Raw genomic sequence first — 23,816 nt, 5'->3', positions numbered from 1 at the left:
GATGTTTAGGTTCAACTTGATTATTTTGATAAATAATTCCTCAAATAGAACAAAATCAAACAGCATTTCTTTTTCAAGCTATATCCAACTCATCAATTCTGTGAGGTTGGTTGAATTACTCTATTTTATTCATTTTAATATACTTTAATATTTATATATTATACAATCATGTCTTGGTGATATATAACAATTATAATTTAATAAACCCATGATTCATCTATTATCTCAAAAACCTTATTGTGTGAATGAATCTAATGCCACAAACATGAGTTTGCATGGTTGTTATGGTGCCAACTAAGAATACTTTTTCATGACAATGGGGGACAAGGCACCACCTTTGTCTCCCCCACACACTTGCTCATATAGACAACCTTATTATTACCCTTTTCAACTTTAACCCATTAATTTTAAAAACAAACAAAATCAAAATAAGAAAGAGATAAGGATATGGATGAAGACCATTCCCATGAACCTTATCTCTTTCTCCTACCCACTCTTCCATCCAAGCCAAGAACCAAGTTCAAACAAGATAACATGGAATCTATTTATACTTGTCTTTCTATAAATTAGTGCTTCTCATTCCTTTCTGTACCTTGTTATTATTGTTTTTTCCAAGTTTGAGACCTACACAACAACAAGAGCTTCATCTCTTGCTCTTTCTTTCTTGCTTTGGGCTTTCATTGTTTTGCAAGAATGGGAGAAGGTATGAAGAATAATGAGTCCTTTTCTAGTGACTCTGATGATTCAATCTTGTCAACCTCATCAGAGCTCACAGAGGAAGAAGATGACACTGCTTCCACTACTATTGGTCCTAACTTTGAGTTGTCTTCTCTCATGGATCAATTACCCATCAAGTGAGTTTCTCTTTCTTCTTACCTTGATATATATATATATATATATAGATACATACATGTAAATCAAAGAACTAATATTTGTTTTGTGATATATAATTTTGTAGGAGAGGGCTGTCAAAGTATTATCAAGGGAAATCCCAATCCTTTACATCACTGTCCAATGTGAGATATTTGGAGGACCTGCCTAAAAAGGAGACACCTTATCAGAAAAAGAAGATGAAGCCAAGCAAGAGTTATGGAGGAGGGTTGGATCTTGGCCAAAAGCCATTAAATTATTCATTGGGGCCTTGTAGTAAGGCTTATATAAACAAGAAGAGTGGTCTTAGGAGAAGCAGTAATAACCTTCTCTTTTGTAACAAACCTCCTCATCCTACTCCTCATGCATCTCTTCATAAGAACTTGTGAATTTTTTCTTTTTCTTTTTTCTTGGTGCTAGTTTGTATGAGATGTAAAGCAGGAGAATGAATGGAATTACACTAGATTTATTGACAATATGTTTGGAGATTGATTGTCTATTAATTTTGGTCTGGAATTAGAAAGATAAGAAATTCTTAATTGAGGATAATAAAGGGGAAGATGAAAATGGGAAAAATGATTAGTGATTTTGAAAGGAAGGAAAGGACATTTTATCATTATTTTTTCTTTGTTTAAATACAGAAAACAAGTTCAGGCTTTTTAACATATCACCTGGGAAAAATGTTAAGAATTTTCTGTAATTGTAATCATTGCAAATCAGAAATGTTTTCAAAATTTGATACAAAGCCAAATGTTTCCTAAATTCAGGCTGGAGTTGTTGAAACTTTTGACAATTGACAGAAGAGGTCACTCATGTTGCTTGTTCACACAACTCAAAAAACAAAAGGGTCTCAATGTACAAGAATTTTGCTTGGTATGAACACAATCAATCTTCTATTTGAACTAAAGTCAAGCAAGCTTTGCAAAGGATACACAAATCAAACTTGCATAAAATTGACACAGAAATGCAGAAGATTTACATCTCTGCCATGGTTTTGCCCAAAGTCTGGATGAGAAAAGAAGAGAATAGCAATGTTAGGGAGCTGACAGCTAGTAATTAAACTTTTTTTTGGAACAAGATTTACACTGTATAAGCAGAAAACAAGCTTGTAAGCACTTTGGTGAGATGTTAGCCAAATTTTCATATTCTAATTATCAAGATTGCTTAAAGTAGTGATGAAAAAACAAAGGTTCTGCTTGATAGATGGCATGAGAGACAAAGAACATTCTCTGATAAAGCTTCTGATAAAGCTAAAGCTCTAGAAGCATGTAAAGGTAATGGTACCTTATGAAGCATTTTATCTTGACAGATAACTGCTACTACCCTTCACAGAGAAAGTTTCAAAACAACACTTGGTGCCTTTTTTCTTTGCCAAAAACTTGCCTTAGAGGAACAACAATACACATCTTCATCTGTATAACCTTAGGAAGAAAAATGTTGAATGAAGATTAAAAAAACTCATTTTCAATGAGTTACAAACTTCTTCTTAACTAATACAGCAAAATTCACTAGCACTTGGGGAATCCTTTCTTCATTGATCATGATATCAGGCAAATCATGCTTATATATATTTATACCATAGGAGTAAAATGAATTGAATAGAAATTCTTCACCACCTTCTTCCTCCATATTCATATCATTTCATCAAAGTCTATGTTCTGAAGGAAAAATTGGTCAGCCATTATTATCTCAAGAATAACAACAATGTGTAAAGTTGGACCATGTGAAATAAAAGCAGCATGGGAAAGGAGGGATTTATGTGACTTAAAACTGAGAGAACTAAATATCATGATTTAGCAAATCACAACCAAGTTTAGAATCACTAAATAACAGCAGTAATATCAGACAAATGATGAATGAAGCATTCAAACTTTTACTTCATTTAATAATCAGCATCATTGCTTTCTTCTTCAGCATATCCTGCTGCCACTCCCTGAACATCATTTTTACCTTCTTCTTTCTGAGGCATCTTTTTCAGTATGCCCCTATAATAAATACATCAGCTGGCATCTTTAAATCACATTCAACATATGACGGCAAAAAGGGGCCAGTTTAATTTTAAAAAGAAGGAAATACACCTAATTTTCGGAAGTCAGTTGACTGTAAGAACTAATGACTAATCTTATGTTATAAGTTACATGAGAAAGAAAATTACAACTTCAGTGAAAAACTTTAGTTAATTCAAGGCATGTCACATTTCTGTATATTTATTGTATAGAAACATCCAAAGCCATATTATGCCCCCAGTGTCAAAGATACATGAAAATTTGGACATTATGTGTCATTCTCACCTTGCTTCTTTCTTCAAGATGTTCAAGAGTTTAAACAATTCCATATTGTAATAAAAAGAACATGATGCACATAATTGATGTAAATAACTATTGAAATTGACAAATCATTAGCAAGTTTTCAAAATAATGATAAGAAAATTCACTACAAATGAAATGATTAAAAATGTATATCAAGTAGCATTGGTAGTGGTAAAGACTGTTCTAAATCAAAATCAATCAAAATAAAAATGCAAATAGAGAACACTTGAATCCAGTTAGGCTCAGTTAAACCATCTAAAACTAAAATAAAATAAAAAAAAACAACAGGAAATAAAAGAAAGGAACAAACTGGCAAAAAAGAACTTCCAGTGCAGCTGATATAATGACAGACACTTAAAATTAATGACATGAAACTCAAGAAAAACAATAGAGTCTCATCTTCATTAAACCCAAATTAAGAAATCTGCTAATCCTATGAATAACCGGGTTTAGTCAGAAGTTGCATCTTATGAGATCTGACAACATAAATATAACAACAAAGTGTGGAAGAAAGGCATCAAATTTCCACAAAATATTGACATCATTATGATCCAAAATCTTCTACATGATATCATGCTTTTCTGATACAAGCATCCTATCAGACAAGTCCTGAAAGGAGGTGATCTGCTGGCGCATAACAAGTAACATAATAAAGAATGCAAGAGCAATGATTTGATGGGCTCCAAATGGAATTAGAACTTATGTTTTTTTGGTTAATACAAGAAAATTATCTCAAAATTTCAATTGTCATGTAACAGAGTTCAGATAATTTTACCATTGTACATTGCACCTGTGACCACAATTAACAAGTGTTGACTATGACAAAACACACACCACCCAAGTTACAACAAGTAATAATCAGAGGAAGTTGAGTTGAAATAGTTAATAAAAAAGTTCTTCCTCCGAATATTACATCCCATGAAAAAATTCTTTAAAATGATCTATTAAGGTAGTAGCTATCCAAGAGGGTCCATATGAATTCTTTGGAATATAAATTGACACCTAGCTCTCCAGATGTTCCAGGTTGTGGCCACTATATATAATTGAAGCAATCCAATTAGATCTAGCAGTAGTATTTGTAATAATAATTCTTTTGTTCCAAATTGAGTGTAGCTCTTACATGTATACCCTTTAAAGGTTCATGCACACACACACATATATCCTACCAAAGTTTCGCTTTTATTGGTTGATATATTAAATTATTGAGTTATTTAGTTTGTAAATATTTTTGTCATTTGGATTGGTTCAAATTTCTGTTCTTGTAAATATTTTTATTAGGAATATAAATATGATTTGGTATAATATATATTAAAAAATAAAATTTGACAGTTCAAGGGGGCGCAAAGATATGAATTTTGGTTTACTTTTTAAGCCAAAAACCTCAAATTTTTAACATAAATGCAAAATATTATCTGTCCCCATTACACAAATGATTCGGAACATTAGGTTTTTTTTCCTAAGTATCCACAAATTTCAAAATAATTTGAGTTTGATTATTAACATACAAATAGGAAATACTTAATAATATATTAAATATTAATACCACGCCATAAGGCTTACAAGCACGGTCACTTTAACAAAATATAGCAAATAAACCGTATTAATACCACACCATAAGGCTTACAAACACTATGTCACTTTAACAAAATATAGTAAATAAACCGTATTAATACCACGCCATAAGACTTACAAACACTACGTCACTTGAACAAAATATAGTAAATAAACTGACTCACCACACTACATCCTATTGTCCAAAGCCTCATACTACTCAAGGCCACATAGTAATACAATATCCCCAACATATTACACAAGCTAACACCCAAGTAAGACTAAAGTAAAAAACCACCATCATTACTTCAAGAGGGATAGGAGCAATACTGATGAGCGGAGCAAAAGTCAGCCGTAGCTGCATCATACCAAACAATGCCATAAACACCAAAACAATAACACCGAGGAGATATCCTAAAGCTAAGGTCAAGATACCCTTTAATATTATGGGGTGTTCTTGTAGAATGGGTTTGGTTCCTGCTTGTACACTAATGACGACCCGTAATGTCTCACCTAACAACATAGAAGTTATAGCACCTAGCAAACCTAATATTTCATACGAGACAACAGCATTCTGAACCATTTCCAATTTCCCAACCCGTATTGGGTTCCTATCTTCGAATGCCAATCCAAGTATTAAAAATCCAACACAAAACGGAACAGTGCGACGAATGATGTCCAGAAAAATGAAATACACCGTGAAACCTAAAATATCAAAAAAATAATTGAGAATAGCATTAATATTTATAAGAGAATAACATTAATATTCAAAATAATGCAAGTAATACTCAAGGAATAAAAAATTGCAAGAGAGACATTTGAAAAGTAACCCAAAAATTATCTGGGTAGCAGTTCTTGCACCAAACAAGAATTTCACTTAAAACTAGAGAACCAAAGAGAAGTCCAGACTTTAGCTTAACAGTGTCACTCATACAATCTTGACTTGTTAACAAAACCAAAAACAAATGATTCATGCAGTGAGTTATCAGTTATGTTGACCTTGTGCTTCATTGTGAATTAAATTGCAACTTATGTTTAAATGCTACGTCAAACCTAAATTCCGAATCTTTGAATTACCATACATGGTGTGGCATTAAAATGAATCAACAATGAACAGCTGAAGAGCCTGACTTAAGTTTTTCACATCGACATCAAAAAAACTAGTATTGAAGACTTACAAAAGCATTGTTTGTTGACATGTTACTTAAGATAATATTGGTTTAACTACTTGTTTATCTTGAAATTTGAGTGTTTTTAATAGCTTCCTCACGATAAAATATAATGCCCATTAGCATAGTATAGACTCAAATAAAGAAACATCTTCCAACTAATATTCACCCTTTGCTAGGAATGAATACTTACTCAAAGAGAACAAATAATTGAACAAAAAGCAAGTATAACATTTGCATACTAACACCTAGCATTGTGAAACTGACAAGTGCGAGTGAATTTACTGTAAAAGAATTCAATGACGATTTCAAATTATTAATGTAACAGAGCAGTGCATGAATCTAATGCTGACAGAACTGAAGGTGATTACTTGAATTCCATAATGCAGCAGGATTGAACAAACTGATTAAATAAACCTATCAGTCAACAACAGAAATAGCATGCTTCAATTGTTAACTCTATCTGATATTTTTCTCAAGAAACAAGTTTTATATAACAAGGTATCGAGCCTATGGATCTATTCTCATTTTTGTGTAAAAATGGAATCCTTGGATCTATAAAGAATAGAAAAATAGAATAAAACTCCTTTTGGATTCGTATGAAAAAATCCGAAAAGAAATTTACAGTATAATTTAATATATTCCAGAAAATTTTTTTTCCTTAATTCATGATCCATTGGATACAGCACCAATAAGTGACTAGTAAATAGACAAAAAAAATAATTTTGACAGTAATTTGATTTCCACTATGAGTCCTGATATTCAACATAGTTTCAAATTTAAAACACTACATATGATCATCAGAAAGACAACAATTGTATACATATGTCAAAAAACAAAGTATAAGCCAAAGTAATTCATTCATGAAGAACCATATCCATTTCAAAGCACGTAATTCTCATTGTCACGCCCCGAACCTGGTGCGCTGACAAACGGCCGCAGACCCACAAGGCGGGGCCCAGTGAACCTGCAAGGCCTCAAAACCTAAACACAAACTAGGAGTAGAAAATAACTGACAAAATACTAAATAAGAGTACAACTGAAGGTTTACAACCAAACCCAAATACAAGGCGAAAGAAATACAGTACGACCTACAAGGAGGTCCTTACACAATAATACAACAAATGCAAATACATAAGCCACAGAACATAATTCCAAAGAAGGCATCTACTGGAAGTCTTCTAAGATCCCTGGGTCTACTGCTCCTGATCTGAAAAGGATTTAAAGTAAATCCATGAGCTCACTAGCCCAGTAAGTAATCCAAAACAAACTGGAAGCAAAAGTTCAGGTCTGAAAATTTCACACACAAAAAAATAATGCAATAGCACAAAATAGTGTAAACAAAATCAAAGGTAAAACAATAAATACAATATCCAAAGTATGACTCCAAATTCACTGAAAGTGCCAAAGGTCATTTGTTTACCCTCGGTGACAGACCCGAGCCGAAATAACTGAAATCATTTATTTACCCTCGGTGACCCGAGACTGAATAACAGGTGGCCGTTGATTATTTCACCGAACGGACACTGGCGTAAACTGCAGCCTCATTTTTCCAAAAATTACTTGTCGACTAAGGTCGTGGTTTAACCCCCACGACAGTGGTTGCATATTGTTCATTTGGAGACCAAAAATTCAGATACAATTCCAAGCCAAGAATACAGAATATCCACAAGTATTTTCCAAAAATTCATCTAATAAAGTAAAGTAAATAATTAAATAAACAGATAAATAAATAATGTAAAAGGAAATACTCACTTTTTCCAAACCTAAGTCTGGTTCTCACTTTGGAGAAATAACAACATTTCACAAATATTTTCCCAAAATTCAAGAAAATAAAGGATTTACAAAAATAAATAAAATAACACAAATATAAATAATAGTGAAACCAATAAATAATTATTCGACCAATCTCAAGGAAGAAATGCATTAATACAATAATATACTAAAATTTGTAAAAAATACAAGGTCTAATGTATCTCATCAATTGAAGAAAAATGGCCACCTAAAACCAAAATAGCTAGAAAAATAATTTCAAAGGAAATATTGTCAAAACAAGGATGTTAAAAATTTTAGGAAGGAGATAGGCAAGGACATAAAGGCAAGTGGATATTTAAGGGATAAATGTATAACCCAAATAATATATAGGTAATTCAAGTTGATGTTAGGTGGACCAAGGATTCAAGCACTTAATAAATCTTAAGTTTTTGTTATTGGGAATAAACAAGATTTCAAAAAGGATAATTACTTTGCTAAATGTTTGGAAGTAACAAGGAAATAACATATATAAGTTTTTGGCAAATAATAGCACTATGGTTCCAACTAAGTATAGAACTTCTCTTCCTCTAAAAAAACACAAGACATAAATAGATGGCATTCCCACAACAATTTTTAAGAATAAATGCAAACAAAAATTTCAGAAATTTCGCATGAAAAATAAATCAAAAACAACAAAATTTAAATACAAGAGTTTAAGGGATTACTTACTTGGTGATCCTAAATTCAAAAAAAGAGATCCAAGATGATGCTCAAGGTGGTCCTAAAATCCAAGGGAAAAACCAACCAAATATACATGAATATTTGGAAGAGTTCAAGCACCAAAGTTCATGCTAAGCTAGTCTAAAAAAATACCCCCATTAAAAAACAACAACAATATGAAAGTATCTACAAGTAGATCTAACATAAAACTAATACTAGTGGTAATAACAATGATGTGGGAAGTGAACATAGAATGATTAAGAGGAACAAGGACAATAGGTGAGAGAAACAAGGATGGAAATAAATCTCCTAGCACAAGTAGTAGATCAATGCATGCATGCATGCATGTATATATATATATAATCACAAGGGTGCAAAAATATATAAGGTCCAACACACATGCCAAAACTACAAAAACTAAACATTCATTAGGCATGCAAAAACTTGGGTTTTTTGGCTTGGGTTTCAAGCAAAATGGTATAAACATATAGATGGTTCCATGAATAAAACTTTATGTAACATGGAGACCAAGAACTAAAGATACTCAAGAGGCACAAGGGTGGGTTTTCAACATGCATAAGGAGAGGTTTTTTTCATGCAAGGATAAGCACCAAAAATTTTAAACAACAACCCATGCAAACATAAGCAACAAGACAACCACCATCAACAAGAGGAGGAGAGAGCCTACCTTGCCTTTGGAGACGCCGGCGGCTACTTGCTCTTCTTCTCCTCACCTTCGGATGCCAAGACCACCGGTGGAGACTCGAACTCCGGTGATGGATGGCCTTCTTCTTCAACTTCCAAGGAGTAAACAAGTGGGAGAGTGGAGAGAAAGAAGAGAGATGGAGGAATGAAGAAAGGAGATGACCATGGGGGTGAAAAACATTCGGCCAAGAAGTGGGCCATGACAAGATGGCTTCCGGGAATTTCTCCGGGAATTCTTCTCTCTAGAAAGACTCCCAGCATGGTGACAAGAAGAAGAAGAAAGGATTAAGGGGTAAGGTAAACAAGGTTAGCACTTAACTAAGTTTTTTTTTAAGGAGACAAATGAAAGGTGTAGGGACCAGGTTGGCGGGGTCCACACTCATAAAAAAGGACACTATCAAGATAAGATCCAACATAAGCAAAAAAACTTCCATCAAAAAGATTCAACAGTAGGAAACAGCGGAACCAAAGAGAAAATTTCTCAACAATTAATCTCCAATATCACCAAAGTCTAAAACTATTCTCCAAGAGGCACCCAACTAGAATTTATATTCTCCAAGTTTTATATATCAATTATTCTCAACAATTTCTGGAAACAATTAAACAAATAATTCTCAGCCAAGAGGCACCCAACTAGAATTTATATTCTGCAATCTCAAACCCAAAGAAGGCCAAAAATCTCACTGTCATTTAAATCATTGACAAATGGAAATCTCATTTTTAACATCTAAAGAATGAAATAAAGAATACAATATTATTATAGATTCAAAAAAAAAAAAATCTCAGTTTTAACAAACAGCAATTAAAAAAACCTTCAAGAGCCTGAAAACTAGCAAACCACAACAAAAGAGAGAGAGAGAGAACTTGAAAAAAAAAAAAGAATCAATCAGATAGAGTATACATGCATTCATTAAATCCATAACATACAGACATTGAAACCCGAGTTTTTTAAAAAAAATCAGCTTTTGACAACTCAAACAACCACATAAAAACCAATAAATTGAAAAAGAAGGGATAAAACTAGCAAATCCTCCCGGAGAGAGGGGTCTTTTTGCTAAACGAGAAGCCGAGAAGTGGAGATTAGGCTAAAGAACTCGGCGAAGGTTAGAGAAACGGAGGAGGAGGAGGAGGAGGAGGGCATGGTCAGGGGCGGAGCCAGGATTTAGGTAGAAGGGGGGCCGAGATTAAAATGTTGAACATAATTTTTTTTGTTGGAAACAATTCAAAAAATACATTGATTAATTAGATAAACTTACTACTTACAAGCATCACAAAACAAACAAAAAACCATATTGCAAGTTTGCAACTAGATAGAACATCAAACACCAAATCCAAACAAATATTGAGGTATAAACGCCACTAACATTTTTTGGCCAAGGCTATCTTGAATGCTCCACTTAGACTCCATTGAATACTCTACTACTACACTGCATTGAATCAACATTTGCCACATAACCTGAAACAAGATAGTAAAAGCACTCATTAAATTTAACCCAAACATCAAAACCATAACTACACAATAACTCTCAATGATAGCACAAATACAATCAACACAAATCCAATTGATTCCTATAGATGCATCAATAGAAAATTGTTCCAAAACTAGAATCTCACCAAATATTCTATAGTCTATAGATACACCAACTGATTTGCAAGTGACATTGTCATTGAATCAACTTCAAATAAAATGACCAAATATTGAATGTAAAGATAATATAGAAATTGGTAATTAAAAAAATTCAATTGTTCAATCAAATATATACCTCATTTCTTAAGTTGTGCTCGTCGATGTTTCATTGCATAGAAATCATCAATTATCATATCCGTGGTAAATTTTTCAGCAATCTCCTTCTCGATATAAACAATCATATAATCAGTGAGAAAACCATCTTCCATCTTGTTGCGAAGCCTTGTTTTAATAATTTTCATAGCTGAAAAAGCTCGTTCTGTGGTTGCTGTTGATACTGGAAGAGTCAAGACAAGCCGTAATAATCTGTCAATCAAAGGATAAAAGCTAGACTTTGCATTCTCTGCAAACTTTTGACATAATTCACCAATAGTAGACAAGTTCTGAAAATTCGGATCTTTGTGCACATCAAGTTCATAATGTAGCAATTCATATTTCAATTGAATCTTTTCTTGCTCAGAAAAATCTGATGAATAAAATTTCTCAACAAGATTACAAATGTCCCTAGCATCAAATGACCTGAATGCATCCTTAGGATCTAAAGTTGTACTCAGTATATGAAGTTCGTTGCTTTGCTCATCGAACTCGCTATTTAATTCTTTTTAACTGATAATCTATAACAGTAGTAAATATATCAATGCGATAATGATGCGATCATCGTCACGGAATCTTTATGCCTTCGGGATCGAATTATGTCCGAATAAGCACCATTCATATCGTGAATTTGAATAGCTTGTCTACTACAAAAAAAGAAGTAACTTTTTTTCTAATAGAGAATTCCAACCACAATCTCTTAAATTTTGAATCAACGATTTTGTGGTAGAGACCAAGCATATGGCATTCAAAATATCTTAAGACTTTTGTTGCAAAGCTTGACGAGTTTGTCGAGAATTCCCATAATTTCTTTCAACACATGTAGAATGAAAAACAAAAATCAAATGACATCAATGCTTTGAGAGCATATGTAGCATCACCTCGTTGGGGAGTAAGTAGATCCTTTAATGACTAAATCTTCAAGAACCAAAGCAGTTGCAATATACATGCGTAAAAAGGTCGCATATAGAATTGAAATGAGAACTCCATCTAGTATCACCGTGTCTCAGTAATGTGCCAATTTGGTTAGCTCCCCTACCGCCTCAATCTCATCATTTGCAATCAAATTAGCAATTTTCGGATACATAAGCAACTTGTAACTCATCATTACGCTTTACATGAAGAACACACACCATTAACAATCACATTCAAATTTTTGAAAGAAAGAATGAACATCAATCGCTTATTTAGTCATGCGACAACAAGAGCTAGTTGTAATTGATGAGCTAGACAATGAACATAATATGCGTAAGGACATTCTTGAAGAATTAAAGCTTGTAAACCATTCCACTCTCCACGCATATTACTAGCTCCATCATATCCTTGGCCTCGAATATTTTGAATGTTAAGATTATGATGAGACAACACTGAACAAATCTCTTGCTTAAGAGTGAGTGCAGTAGTATCTTTAACATGTACTATATCAAGAAAACGCTCCTTGACAAATCCATGCTTATCAACAAATCTAATAACAAGAGCCATTTGTTCTCTTCTAGATTCATCTCGAGCTTCATCAACAATCAAACAATATTTTGCATCACTAATCTCTTCTCGAATTTCCCTTTGCACCTTTCTAGCAAAGACATGTAAAATTTCTTTTTGAATAGTAGGTGAAGTGCATCTTGCATTTTGAGGGGCATTCTCTAAGACAACTTCATCTACTTCTTTATTATAAGAAGCCAAAAGCTTTATCATTTCAAGAAAATTACCTCGGTTCTTTGATCCCAAGCTTTCATCATGCCCTCTAAAAGCACACGCCTGAAATGTCAACCATCTAACAACATCTATAGAGGCTTTAAGGCGTAGGCAATTACTCAAAATTTGTTGTGAGGTTTGTTTAACCAATACTTTGTCAATATGACATGATTGATTCTTCAAATCTTCAAAGCATTTAATGGCAATATTGTGAGGAGAATTAGGACTCTTTCCCACATGAGATAGAAATGCACAATCTTTCCCACTATTCACTTTTTTCCAATTTCTAAATCCCTTTGAAGTGAATGAGCTCGACCTTTTAGAGAACAAATAACATGGAAAGCAAAAAGCAGCATCTTCTTCCGCTAATACTCTAACCAAGGAAATACTTTTAAACCAATGAGCTTGAAATCGACTGAGGATGATCATCTTGGCTGAAAGTGGATATACATCCATTATAAATTGGTAAGGCCCAAACTTCATATATGCCCTATGAATTTCATCTTGTTGATTAATAGGATAATCCCAAATTTGTTGGCGTTTTCCAGGATCACGGATTAAAGCATCAATATTAACCTTTTCTTGTCCGGTTACTCCAATCTTGATAAATTTGGAAGGTGGTTGGACATGTTGCTCCAACTCCAAGATTGGTATTTCAGATGAAGATGGTTGTTGTTGATCAACATTTTCAACACTAGTTTCTTCATCATTTCTATCTTTCCTCTTGAAAAATGAATCAATTGTTTTCTTCTTAAACATCTTTCAATCCTAAAAAAATATATAAACTTATATTAAAAAACCATAGTCACCATGTGTCATGTGTGGATTTGTAGTGGTACAAGTCAAATTTATAGATAAAGAAAATTAAAAGGGCAACAATGCACATGCTTTCACCATTTTCTGCACTAGTACTAATACTCAACATGGGTTAAGATGTAAAACACTCAAGTCCTCAAGTCATATTTTTTTTTCAATTGCTATTCCACAAACTTCACCACCAGTTCCTATGTTTTCTAACATTCTAGAAGTAATGAAGTATGTTATCAATTATAATGCAACCTATGCAAATTATTCTAGTACAGAACAATTGAACAAGTAAAGATTTCACTACTAAAATTTCATAATTGAATTTGTATCAACCATTGTTACTTTTACTTATGAATTAAATTCAGGCCATCCAACATCTTCTACAAAACAACAAATTATCCCATGATTTTCACAAGGAAAAAACCTTCGATAGTGTAAATCTCATACTAAAAAAACTATAGTTTTACACTTTTACACTCACAGTGGGTGATGGAATGCCGGCTTTGATGAAGAACAGAGGATTGATAGAGAATTAGAGATGAACTCAGAACTCAGAAGTCAAAAGCACCAAAAAGCCCAACCCTGACAAGATCAAACTAGATATTGCGAAATCTAGCAAGTAAAAATGGTCTCCGACTCTCCACACATCAAGTTCTCCAACACAACACCATCAAATTAATTGCCTCTGGAATGCCCTACTTGCCTTTCAGCACATCCGATGGAATTGACCTAAAATTGAATGAAGTTTTTGTAGAATAGTGACTGGTGATGTTAAAGTGCTTGGAATTTGGGATTTTAGAAGAGGGACCAGTGGGTGACATAAAGACCCACCCAATGGGCCCATCAATCCATCACCATTATTTGGCTTACATAAATGCTCACCCAAATACCCAAGGGTACTGAAAAAAATTGAAAAACTTTGGGGGCCCCATGGTAAAGACCCACCCAATGGGCCCATCAGTCCATCACCATTATTTGGTTTACATAAAGCTATAAAAGCCCACCCAAATACCCAATGGTCAATGACCCGGAGGGTAGGTTCCGGGCCGGGTTGCCGGACGGCCCGTGCCCACCTCTGTTCCCAAGGGTAAGATACAAGACCACAGGGAAAGCTATATGACGAATGGAAGGCATAGGGGTAGGATAATCTACAATTCCAAAACAAAAGGCACCTACCTTAGGCTTATCTTACAAAGGCTGACTCACCTTTGGTTCTTCCTTTACAAAAGTGGACAACTTAATTAAGCCTTTAATGAAGGCAGAATGACTAGTATACTTATTTGTTTCTATTATTTAATTGTACTGATTTATACATGTGTGATCATGATGAAGACTTTTCCAGCAACATCTTGGTCATGAATACTACCATCCATTGCTTCTTGTTTTATATTTTCATAGATTTATTAAAGCTTTTCTTATATCCTTTCTCCAATGTCTTCTCATATATGGGAGCTAGAACTTGTCCTTTTGACCGAATGTCTGTTGCAAGCCGGGTTTTGCCCTATATGGTTGAATTGAGAGGAAGACCATAGGCATATATGTAGGGGCAACCCCACCCTATCCGACCGGTCTTTTGGGGTTATGGATCCCCACTATATGCATCATCGGTGCTTTCATTGCTTACGGTGGTGTGGAGTCGGGTGAGGGGCTAACCAAGGTGGGTTCTAACTAGGGTTAAACTTTCAAAGAAAGTGCCCGTGGAATGAAGCGCTGCTTTCGAGTAAAGTATCACTGAGTTAAGCGTGCCCGACCTGATGAGGACGTCGAGTTTCATCGAGAGAACAATGTTGCAAAACCGGTTAAGTCCCACATCGCTTAATTGAAAGGGAGTCTAAGGATATATATGTGGGGGACAACCCCATATAAGAATTTAGAATTGATGAAATAATGGATTATTTTTCATTGATTGAAGAAGAGTATAAATAGGTTACAAACATTATCATAGATTACAAACAAAATCTTGAAAGAATAAGTTAAAATTGGAAACTAACTCTAATCAAGGTTTTTAAAAATTCTATACAAGTCTAAATATAGCTATACAATATTCTAAATAAAGTAACAATCATTTAATATCTCTAATATGCCCCCACAAGTTGGATCTCCGAGAGGAAAGCCCAATCTTGAGTGGTAACTGATGAAAGCATGTTCGGGGTAGAGGTTTTGTGAGCACATCCACCAACTGATCCGTACAAGAGACATGCGTTACTCGAAGAACTTCATTTTGAACTTGTTCACGAATGAAATGATAGCCAAGTGCAACATGTTTCATAGGGGAATGAAACAAGGAATTAGAACATAAATTTGTGGCTCCACATTATCATATTAGATAACGGGATTTGAGAAGAGAAACCAAGCTCACAAAGTAGAGATGTGATCCAAAGGTAATTTGGTAGTTGTAGTAGCAATAGATCGATATTCAGCTTAGTTGATGATCTAGCAACCATGTATTGTTTCTTGGAACTCCAAGAGATGGGGTTGCGACCAAGATAAATAATGTAATCAGATAGAGAAAGCATGAAGATTAAGAGTGGAGTTCCTATGGAGAAGAATACCCTGATTAATGGTTCCACAAAGATACTCGAAGGAGAGTTTTGGCCACATGCCAATGATTAGTGGTTGGACGATGCATAAATTGAGAAAGTTTGTTGACTATATATACAATATCTAGGCTAGTCAGAGAGAGGTATTGAAGGTTGCCCACAATGGTACGATATTCGTGGGATCGAGAACGCAAAGCCTGAACGAAGAGTAAGAATGGGCGTTGTGGCAAGAGGTGTGGCAACTGGTCTCGCATCGGTCATCATAGTACAAGCAAGAAGATTAGCAATGTAATGCCGCTGTGATAGAATGATGCCTTGTGAGTGATAGACAACTTCTACGCCAAGAAAGTACATTAATGGACTAAGATCTTTTAACGAAAATTGAGTGGCTAGAAGTGTAATGAATCCCTGAACTGCAGTAGAATCACTTTCAGTGGTGATAATATATAACACCAACATAATAAGAAGATAAAGGGTTACTTTGTTTTTGTAAGAGAAAAAAGAGTGTCAGCGGTATAGTTGATGAACCCAGAGTCAAGAAGGAACTGGTGAAGCTTATTATACCAAGCACGAGGTGCTTGCTTGAGACCATAGATTTTTTTTTCTCAACTTGTAGACATGCTGGGGGTGGTTAGTATCAATGAAGCTATGTGGTTAAATCATGTAGACATCTTCAGTGAGAGTGCTTTGAAGAAACGCATTATTGGCATCAAGTTGGCGGAGAGACCAGCCACGGTTGATTGCAATAGAAAGCACCAAATGAATTGTTGTAGGTTTGACAACAGGGTTGAACGTCGGTAGTCAAGACCTGGGCGCTGATGAAAACCCTTGGCAACAGGACGAGCTTTATACTTGTCAACAGAACTATTAGACAAACATTTAATACAAAAGATCCACTTGCAATCGACAATGTTATGAGCCTTATCTGGTGGAACCAACTCCCAAGTACCATTTCGAACAAGGGCAACAAACTCCGCAGACATGGCCTGACGCCATTTATTATCCTTGATAGCTTGAGTCACACATATGGGCTTTACTTCTTGGAAAAGAAAAGCAGAGAGCTTAAGGTTGGTGATTGGCTTATGAATGTGGTTGTGGTAGTGGGTAACAATGGGAGAGATCTAGGAGGAGGGGGTAGTGGTTGGTTTGGGGAGCGGTTGAAGGTTAGGATTGGTAAGAAGTGGATTTTTAGTCTGTTCAGGGTTTGACGATGTGGTTGAGTTAGGATTGAAGAGAATTACTTGTCAAGGGTGTCTTGCAAGGTGGAGCCGGAAAGGGTGTGCTAAAAGCCAGACGCAAGAAGAGGAACAGAGAGTCATGTAGAACTAGTAGAGTCATTAGGACAAGATAAATGTGAAAGTTGACTAGTCTCGGGAAATTTAGTTTCAACAAAAACACATGCTGGGAAGTATACATTTTTTTGGAGATGGGTTCATAGCATAGATAGGTACTTTGGTTTTGGGAATAATGAAGAAAAATGTAAGCAGTAGAGCGAGGAGCAAATTTATGAGGAGAATATGGACAAAGCCACGGGTACCAAAGACAACCAAAGACTCTTAGTTTGTGATAATTTGGAGGAGAAGCAAAAAAGTTTATGATGAAAAATCATGCCTATGGTAGAAGTAGGAAAATGATTGACAAGATGTGTTGCGGTGAGGAAAGCATAGGATCAAAAGGAGAAAGGTGAGGAAGTGCGGGATAGAAGAGCTAGGCCGGTTTCAACTATGTTTCAAAGTAGAGGGTAGTAATTGTATGTGAAAGAAGTTTTCAACCAATGCTTTGAAATGTGGAAAGACAACTAAAACATCTGATTACGAGTGAGGGGATACAACTGGATATAATAAGTGTAGTGATCCTCAAAGATGACGTAGTATTTGAAATTATCAATAGAAGGAATATGAAGAGTTGAAGATGGGGCTTGAAGAAGCATTGTTGACCGAAATCAACTGAAACAGAGGACATTGTGCGACAGTATGGCCATGAGCACAACAGCCTTGACACTTGACTAACTACGGGCGAGGTAGACGGCATTAAGAGGACCCTTGGGTGGCTTGATGGTGTTGAGAGAAGCCTGTGGATAGAGTGTTGGGTGTCCAAGCAGGCCGAGAAGTGGGAGGCCTTAAGCCTCGATTGTGGTGACTAGGCGCAATGTTGGTCATGACCTGGATGAAGGAGAGGGTTGAATAACTCTGTTGGAGAGACAGTTCCCGATTGATGAGTTTCTTATGAAGTTCATCAAAAGAGATGAGTGTGTCGCAATCCTCAATAACATCAACAAGAGCCTTGTAGTTGTCATTAAGGCCATCAAAATCTTCTTGATAAGATCTTAATGGTCCACCAGTTTACCAAGCACAACAAGTTCATCTGAGACACTTGATAAATTGCATATATTCTAAGATTGACTGAGAACCTTTGACTAAGCGCTTGATTTGATCCTTGATTTGCTTAATGTGTCCATGAGACGGGCGAGCATATGAGTTGGCAAGAGTGAGCCATGCTTCACTGAAGGTGGTAACATGCTGGATAAGTAGAATCAAAGGAGAGGAAATAGATTCAACAAGGGCGCCAAACAATAGTTTGTCTTGCCGAACCCAAGGAAGATAATCCGGGTTAGGTGTGTCTATATTGTTGGTGCAAACAATAGACGAAGGACATGGATAAGAACCATTGATGTATTTGTAGAGATCATAGCCGACGAGAATGGCTTCCGTCTGGAGCTTCCATGGCAAATAATTGGTGGAGTTGAGCTTGGCAATATTGTGATGTGCAATGTTGATGATTTGCAAGGGTTGGGTCGGATTGCCAGAATTAGGAAGGGCAATGGTGGTGAGGGAAAGTTGGGGTTGATCAGTTGTCATGGTAGAGCTAAAAAATTCAATGGGTTAAGGTTGTGGTTTGTCAAGGGAAGAAGGGCCAACGGAGTGATACTATATAAGAATTTAGAATTGATGAAATAATGGCTTATTTTTCATTGATTGAAGAAGAGTATAAATATGTAATCTTAGAGGGGAGAACAAAAGGTAATCCTCACACAGAACTTTCACAGTGGACTTTGAACATGAATTGTAATCTGAGAGTGAGCTTCGAACTTGAAACCTCTCAATCACAACCACGAGTAGTTACCGTTGGGCTTGACCATGGTTCCTTGAATTCCTAGAATTATTTCACTTTTTACATTTTTTTATTCCATTTTAAATCTTGAGCAGTTGGTTGTTGAAGCTTTTTTCTTCGTTTATATAGATAATAGATTGAACTCTCTTTTGAACATTTTTGGGTTTTACATTTTTTGCTAAACTTCGCTTTCTTATTCAAGAATTTCTTCTGGTGATTAGGGGCTTCTTTGAGCATCTTTTGTTTGTACATCTGATAGAGTCCTTTATTCCCAAAGACATTGCATTTGTTTTAGTCCTTCTTGCTGTCTTTACTTTTATTTTTCTCTTGTTATCTGAATTTTGCTTGAGTTCAAGCCTCATTCCAATATGGCTTCTTTTCTAAGTTTTGGTCATCATCAGGTATTTGAGTGGATGATATTTATTCAACCTTCTCTTGGTTCTTATTTCTGCACCTTACGTGGTCTCATTTCTGGATATCATCATGGTTTATACCATGCTTGTATTGGAAATTGTTTTATTTTGCTAATCTTTTGTCACGGTGTTATCATATTTCCAACCTTAGACTTTTGATAATTTTATAATTATTTGGAGTTTGTTCCTCGCTTTTATTTATCAATGAACTTTATCTTTTAAACGTTAATCACTTGATTAACCTGATTAGATTAACGATTTGATAGTGGAAAAGAATGTGAACATCATCTTGTTTACTCTGACAATGGTCAAGTACCCTGATCTGTGATAATGAAACTTAGAAGTTGTTCATGAAATAAAGCATGAGACCCAAGGAACAAATATATGTTCATTTCTTGTTTTTTCCCTTCGAAACAAAAATATATATTTGGAATATACAATTGTTTATGTTTGTTGAAGTTGGTGTACTTTTTAATTGTTATTTTTAAATATGGATATTGATAACACCAACCAGTTTGAAGAACTTTTAACTATATATATGCAATATAAATGTCCCTTTTTTCATAGCAAACATCACAGTTATTATATGTGCAATAAGGCAACATGCTCTTACAAGTAGCAGCATTGAACATGAGATTAAGTCAGGGTTGTTAGGCACAACAAACTATATGATTACCTCCATCATGCGGTTTTACGAAGTTGATGTTAAATGCATAATAAGCTATGTATATATTGGCATATTGCTGTAGTTTTTCATAAATTATGTTAACTTTTTGACTACTGGTGGGCTATCAAGGATAAAAAAATGTTATCATTGAAGATATGATTGCAATTTTGTTTAAATATTGTAGCTCATAATGTAAAATATGAGATAATTAAATTTGACTATATTCGGTTTGGTAAAATAGCTAGTAGACATTTTCATGCTTTTTTGAAGTTAATCATTCTTTATCATGGTGTTTTTATTGAAGAAACCAGAACATGTCCTTAAAAAAATTCAACTAACTCTAGATAAAAAGTGATTTAAGATAATAATTCAATTCCATTGGTTTTCTTTAACTCATAGTAGATGTTTTATTCAATATAGAATTTTTTTGGAGCACTGGATGGACCTCATATTTGAGTTAATGAATCATCCAAAATAAAAAAATACTTCTCTCCAAATGGTTAAAGATAAATTTCTGCTCTCTGCTTCTATTGCCATACCAGTAAAGGCTTTGTTCTCAATGAGCACAACATGTTGATCTTCATCTCCTGCATTGTCATCAGAGAAATCTTCATCTTGCATTGTAATAATATAAAACTAATATACTAAATTTTCTTGGTGATCCCCTCCTTTAGAAGATTGATTGGACCGACAGACCCAATCGTCTATTGTCTAAGATCAAAGAAATTTAAAGTTACCACTTACATAATTAATGTCTATAATCAAGATGTGCAATTTATATATGTTTTATCTTATTGGTAGAGCTTTTGGAGATACTACAACAAATTAAACAGTCATGTATTAAAGGCTCTAACAAATGATGAAATTATTCTCACATTCCTTTTTAAGATCTTAACAATAAAATAGTCTCTTAGACCGTTGGTTAACAAAAAAATTTGGATTCTAGAAATGTAGATCACTAGAGATTCTTATTCAGATATCACTCACGCCCAAGAGAAGTAAAATTCATTTTAAAACATACAATTCACATAAAAAGAACACCATTAAGATGAGATCTACCTTTTTAGCAAAACCTTAGATCACATGATTCAGGATGGTATGAAAGCAAAAGACAAACACTAACATATCTTCATATGATTTAAATTTAAATTTAATGAAATCATAAACGTCAAGAATGCCAACCTTTGATCTCTCTCCACCAAAGAGAAAATCAACCGGATTTGATCAATCATTAAATTTGAATTTTGGAGACAGAAAATATGTTTTAAAATCAAAATATCCCCAAGAAACAATAATTATTTATATAATATATTAGTAAATGACATGATTATAAATAAATATTATTAACTAAAGATTTAGTAAATTTATATTTTAACCAAAAACCTCAATTCACTGTAAAAAAATATCTTGAATTAGAAACTGAATTTTGTTATATTTTTAAATGCATAGTTTTAATTGAAAGTTACCTACAAAATTTACAAATAACTTTAAATATATAAATATAGATAATAATAGTTAAAAATATATATGATAGATATATCTCTTTATGGAATTTTTTTTATAAATATTAATAATGCTATCATTATGTAAAATTTTAGTGCACATATAATATTAGTTGACATTCTAATTATTTCTTGAGAAATAATTAGAAAACAGGTACTTAATTATATTTGTGTATAAAAATAATCACATTTTAATGTAAGTTTAAATATTTATATATTTTTCTAATTATATTTTTTTCATGAAATATTATTATAATATTTATATTTTTTTAATATAAATATTAAATTTTACATTATATATATATATATATATTAGATCTGTTAGCCCCAATCTTGCAGAAGAAACTTTGTAAGATGGAGGCTGCTGAGAGTGCCGGTGGACTTCTAGTCACATGAGGTTGATCTCATGGAAGAGAATGTTGCAATGGAATCCAAAGCCATTTCTGTCCCACCATCATTGGTAGAACTCTTTCTCCCTCATTTTCCCACCAATCTATTATCTATTCAATTATATGCCAATTATTTGATGGTTCCTATTTTTAAGCACTCTATCTGTGGATTTGAATGTAGGTTGGGATGTGCTTTTTGGTTAGATAGCGGCTTTTTATGTGTTTATGGTCCCAACACAGTAAAGTAGAAGAGAGTTTCAATGTCAAGGTAATACCCAAAATCCCCCCATCAATGCATATTTTTTAATTGGCATGTATTTCTCTTTTTGTGGCCCGGTTCGTGATTGTTTTGTGTTCTAAATTTTTTTAAATGTTAAAACAACAAATTATTTCAAATCTAAGATCAATGAATTGAAGATTCACCAGCGGATTTATGAGGCACCAACTTATCGACATTATGTATATGAATTACCTAATTTTCCAAATGATTATAATCTTTTTCTTCTTCGAATACAATGATAGCAAGCCTATTAATTGGAGACATGATGTTGATTCTACACACCTATCATCATGTTTAATGGATTATATTCTCTATTTTATATATTCAATTTGACTTGTTGTAGGCTTTCTTATGACAATTTTCTTTCCAGTTTTTGAAATTGCTTCTCTTTAGTGTCATGCTGTAATAATTATGTTCTTCGGTTATGTTTTATCAACCAAGTGATGCTTTATAATTTTTTTTCAGTCAATGCATGAATTAATTTACCATCATCATCATATTTAAGACACAAAATTATCAACTTGCTTCTTGGAACTAAGTCCATAGCAATTATTTTTTCTTGAAATTTTCTTGATGGCATAGGATACTTCCTATTAATAGTTTGATTAATTTATTGCACAGGTGTTGCTCACTGTAGTTTTATGCTTATTCTTTTGTTGCTTGAAAAACTCTACTCCACACACTTGCTCGATGAATTTATTTTAAATATGAAGCAACTGTCTTTTTTTTAGATCTATCATTGCTATTTGCTATGTGATTTACTTATTAATGTGTTAAACACATCAAATTTATTTCATGCATCTTGTTTCTCCTTTTTGTAGATTACTATGATGGTCATTTTTTTTAACTCAAACATCATTTATTCAGCCTTGAGCGGGATTCTCTTCCTAATATATAGATATACTGTGAAGTGCATTGACCATCATTACTAGTGTACATCTAATGTAAATTAGGTGTATTTGTCAAGTTTATAAGTACCTATCATTTATTCAACCTTGAGAATTATTCTCTTCATAATTTTCTATCTTTATATGTAAGCTTGATGGATAAATGGTTGTTTTAATTGTTTAAGCAAAATTGGTTTTATATGTATCATCCTTGCTTTTGAGTTTATGTTTTGCTAGCCATAGTATAAGCAATAATGTAAGAATTTATTCTGGTTGTATATGTTGCTATAAATATGATACAATATATATATATAATCATTATGTTTGCCTCCTTGCATGCCTTCTGTAAATGGTCACTGTATAATATTTTTACAATTTGGTTGTTCACTGGTAAAATGTCAATTGATAGCTAGATTTAGCTTTTCATACATAGATGTGAGTTTATATTACATGGTAAGTTCATAAACTAAATCGAAATGTGTTTTAATATACATGTTGTTTAGTAATTCTATGAAAGCCTCATGTTCATTAAAATTTTGTAGCAGATTCTAATTAAGTTTCAGTAACTTTTGGAAACTAGTGATTGGCAGGTTAATCACACATTATTTGAAAAGGCTTGGTAGAGATTCATGCATAATGAGGCGCTTGTGCTGGTGGTATTTATCA

General features: G+C 33.9%; 2 protein-coding genes and 1 long non-coding RNA gene across 3 annotated transcripts; 2 read left to right on the top strand and 1 right to left on the bottom strand.

Annotated features, from left to right (window-relative positions):
- The first annotated feature begins 469 nt into the window (after positions 1-469).
- On the top strand, positions 470-1,358 carry LOC120280806. The gene is made up of 2 exons (XM_039287749.1): positions 470-854; positions 959-1,358. The coding sequence occupies exons 1-2, from the start codon at positions 694-696 to the stop codon at positions 1,257-1,259; spliced, it is 462 nt and encodes a 153-aa protein (XP_039143683.1). The 5' UTR covers positions 470-693; the 3' UTR covers positions 1,260-1,358.
- Positions 1,359-12,050: 10,692 nt separating this feature from the next.
- Positions 12,051-13,313, bottom strand: LOC120281223 (zinc finger MYM-type protein 1-like). Its single transcript, XM_039288100.1, has one exon. The coding sequence runs from the start codon at positions 13,311-13,313 to the stop codon at positions 12,051-12,053; it is 1,263 nt and encodes a 420-aa protein (XP_039144034.1).
- Positions 13,314-21,935: 8,622 nt separating this feature from the next.
- LOC120279987 lies at positions 21,936-23,279 on the top strand. The gene is made up of 3 exons (XR_005542226.1): positions 21,936-22,054; positions 22,165-22,251; positions 23,085-23,279. It is a non-coding gene; the product is annotated as an uncharacterized LOC120279987 (long non-coding RNA).
- Positions 23,280-23,816: the final 537 nt, after the last annotated feature.

This window comes from Dioscorea cayenensis, chromosome 17 (genome assembly GCF_009730915.1).
Source record: "Dioscorea cayenensis subsp. rotundata cultivar TDr96_F1 chromosome 17, TDr96_F1_v2_PseudoChromosome.rev07_lg8_w22 25.fasta, whole genome shotgun sequence".
NCBI lineage: Eukaryota > Viridiplantae > Streptophyta > Magnoliopsida > Dioscoreales > Dioscoreaceae > Dioscorea > Dioscorea cayenensis.
This window is presented reverse-complemented; position numbering and strand designations above follow the sequence as displayed.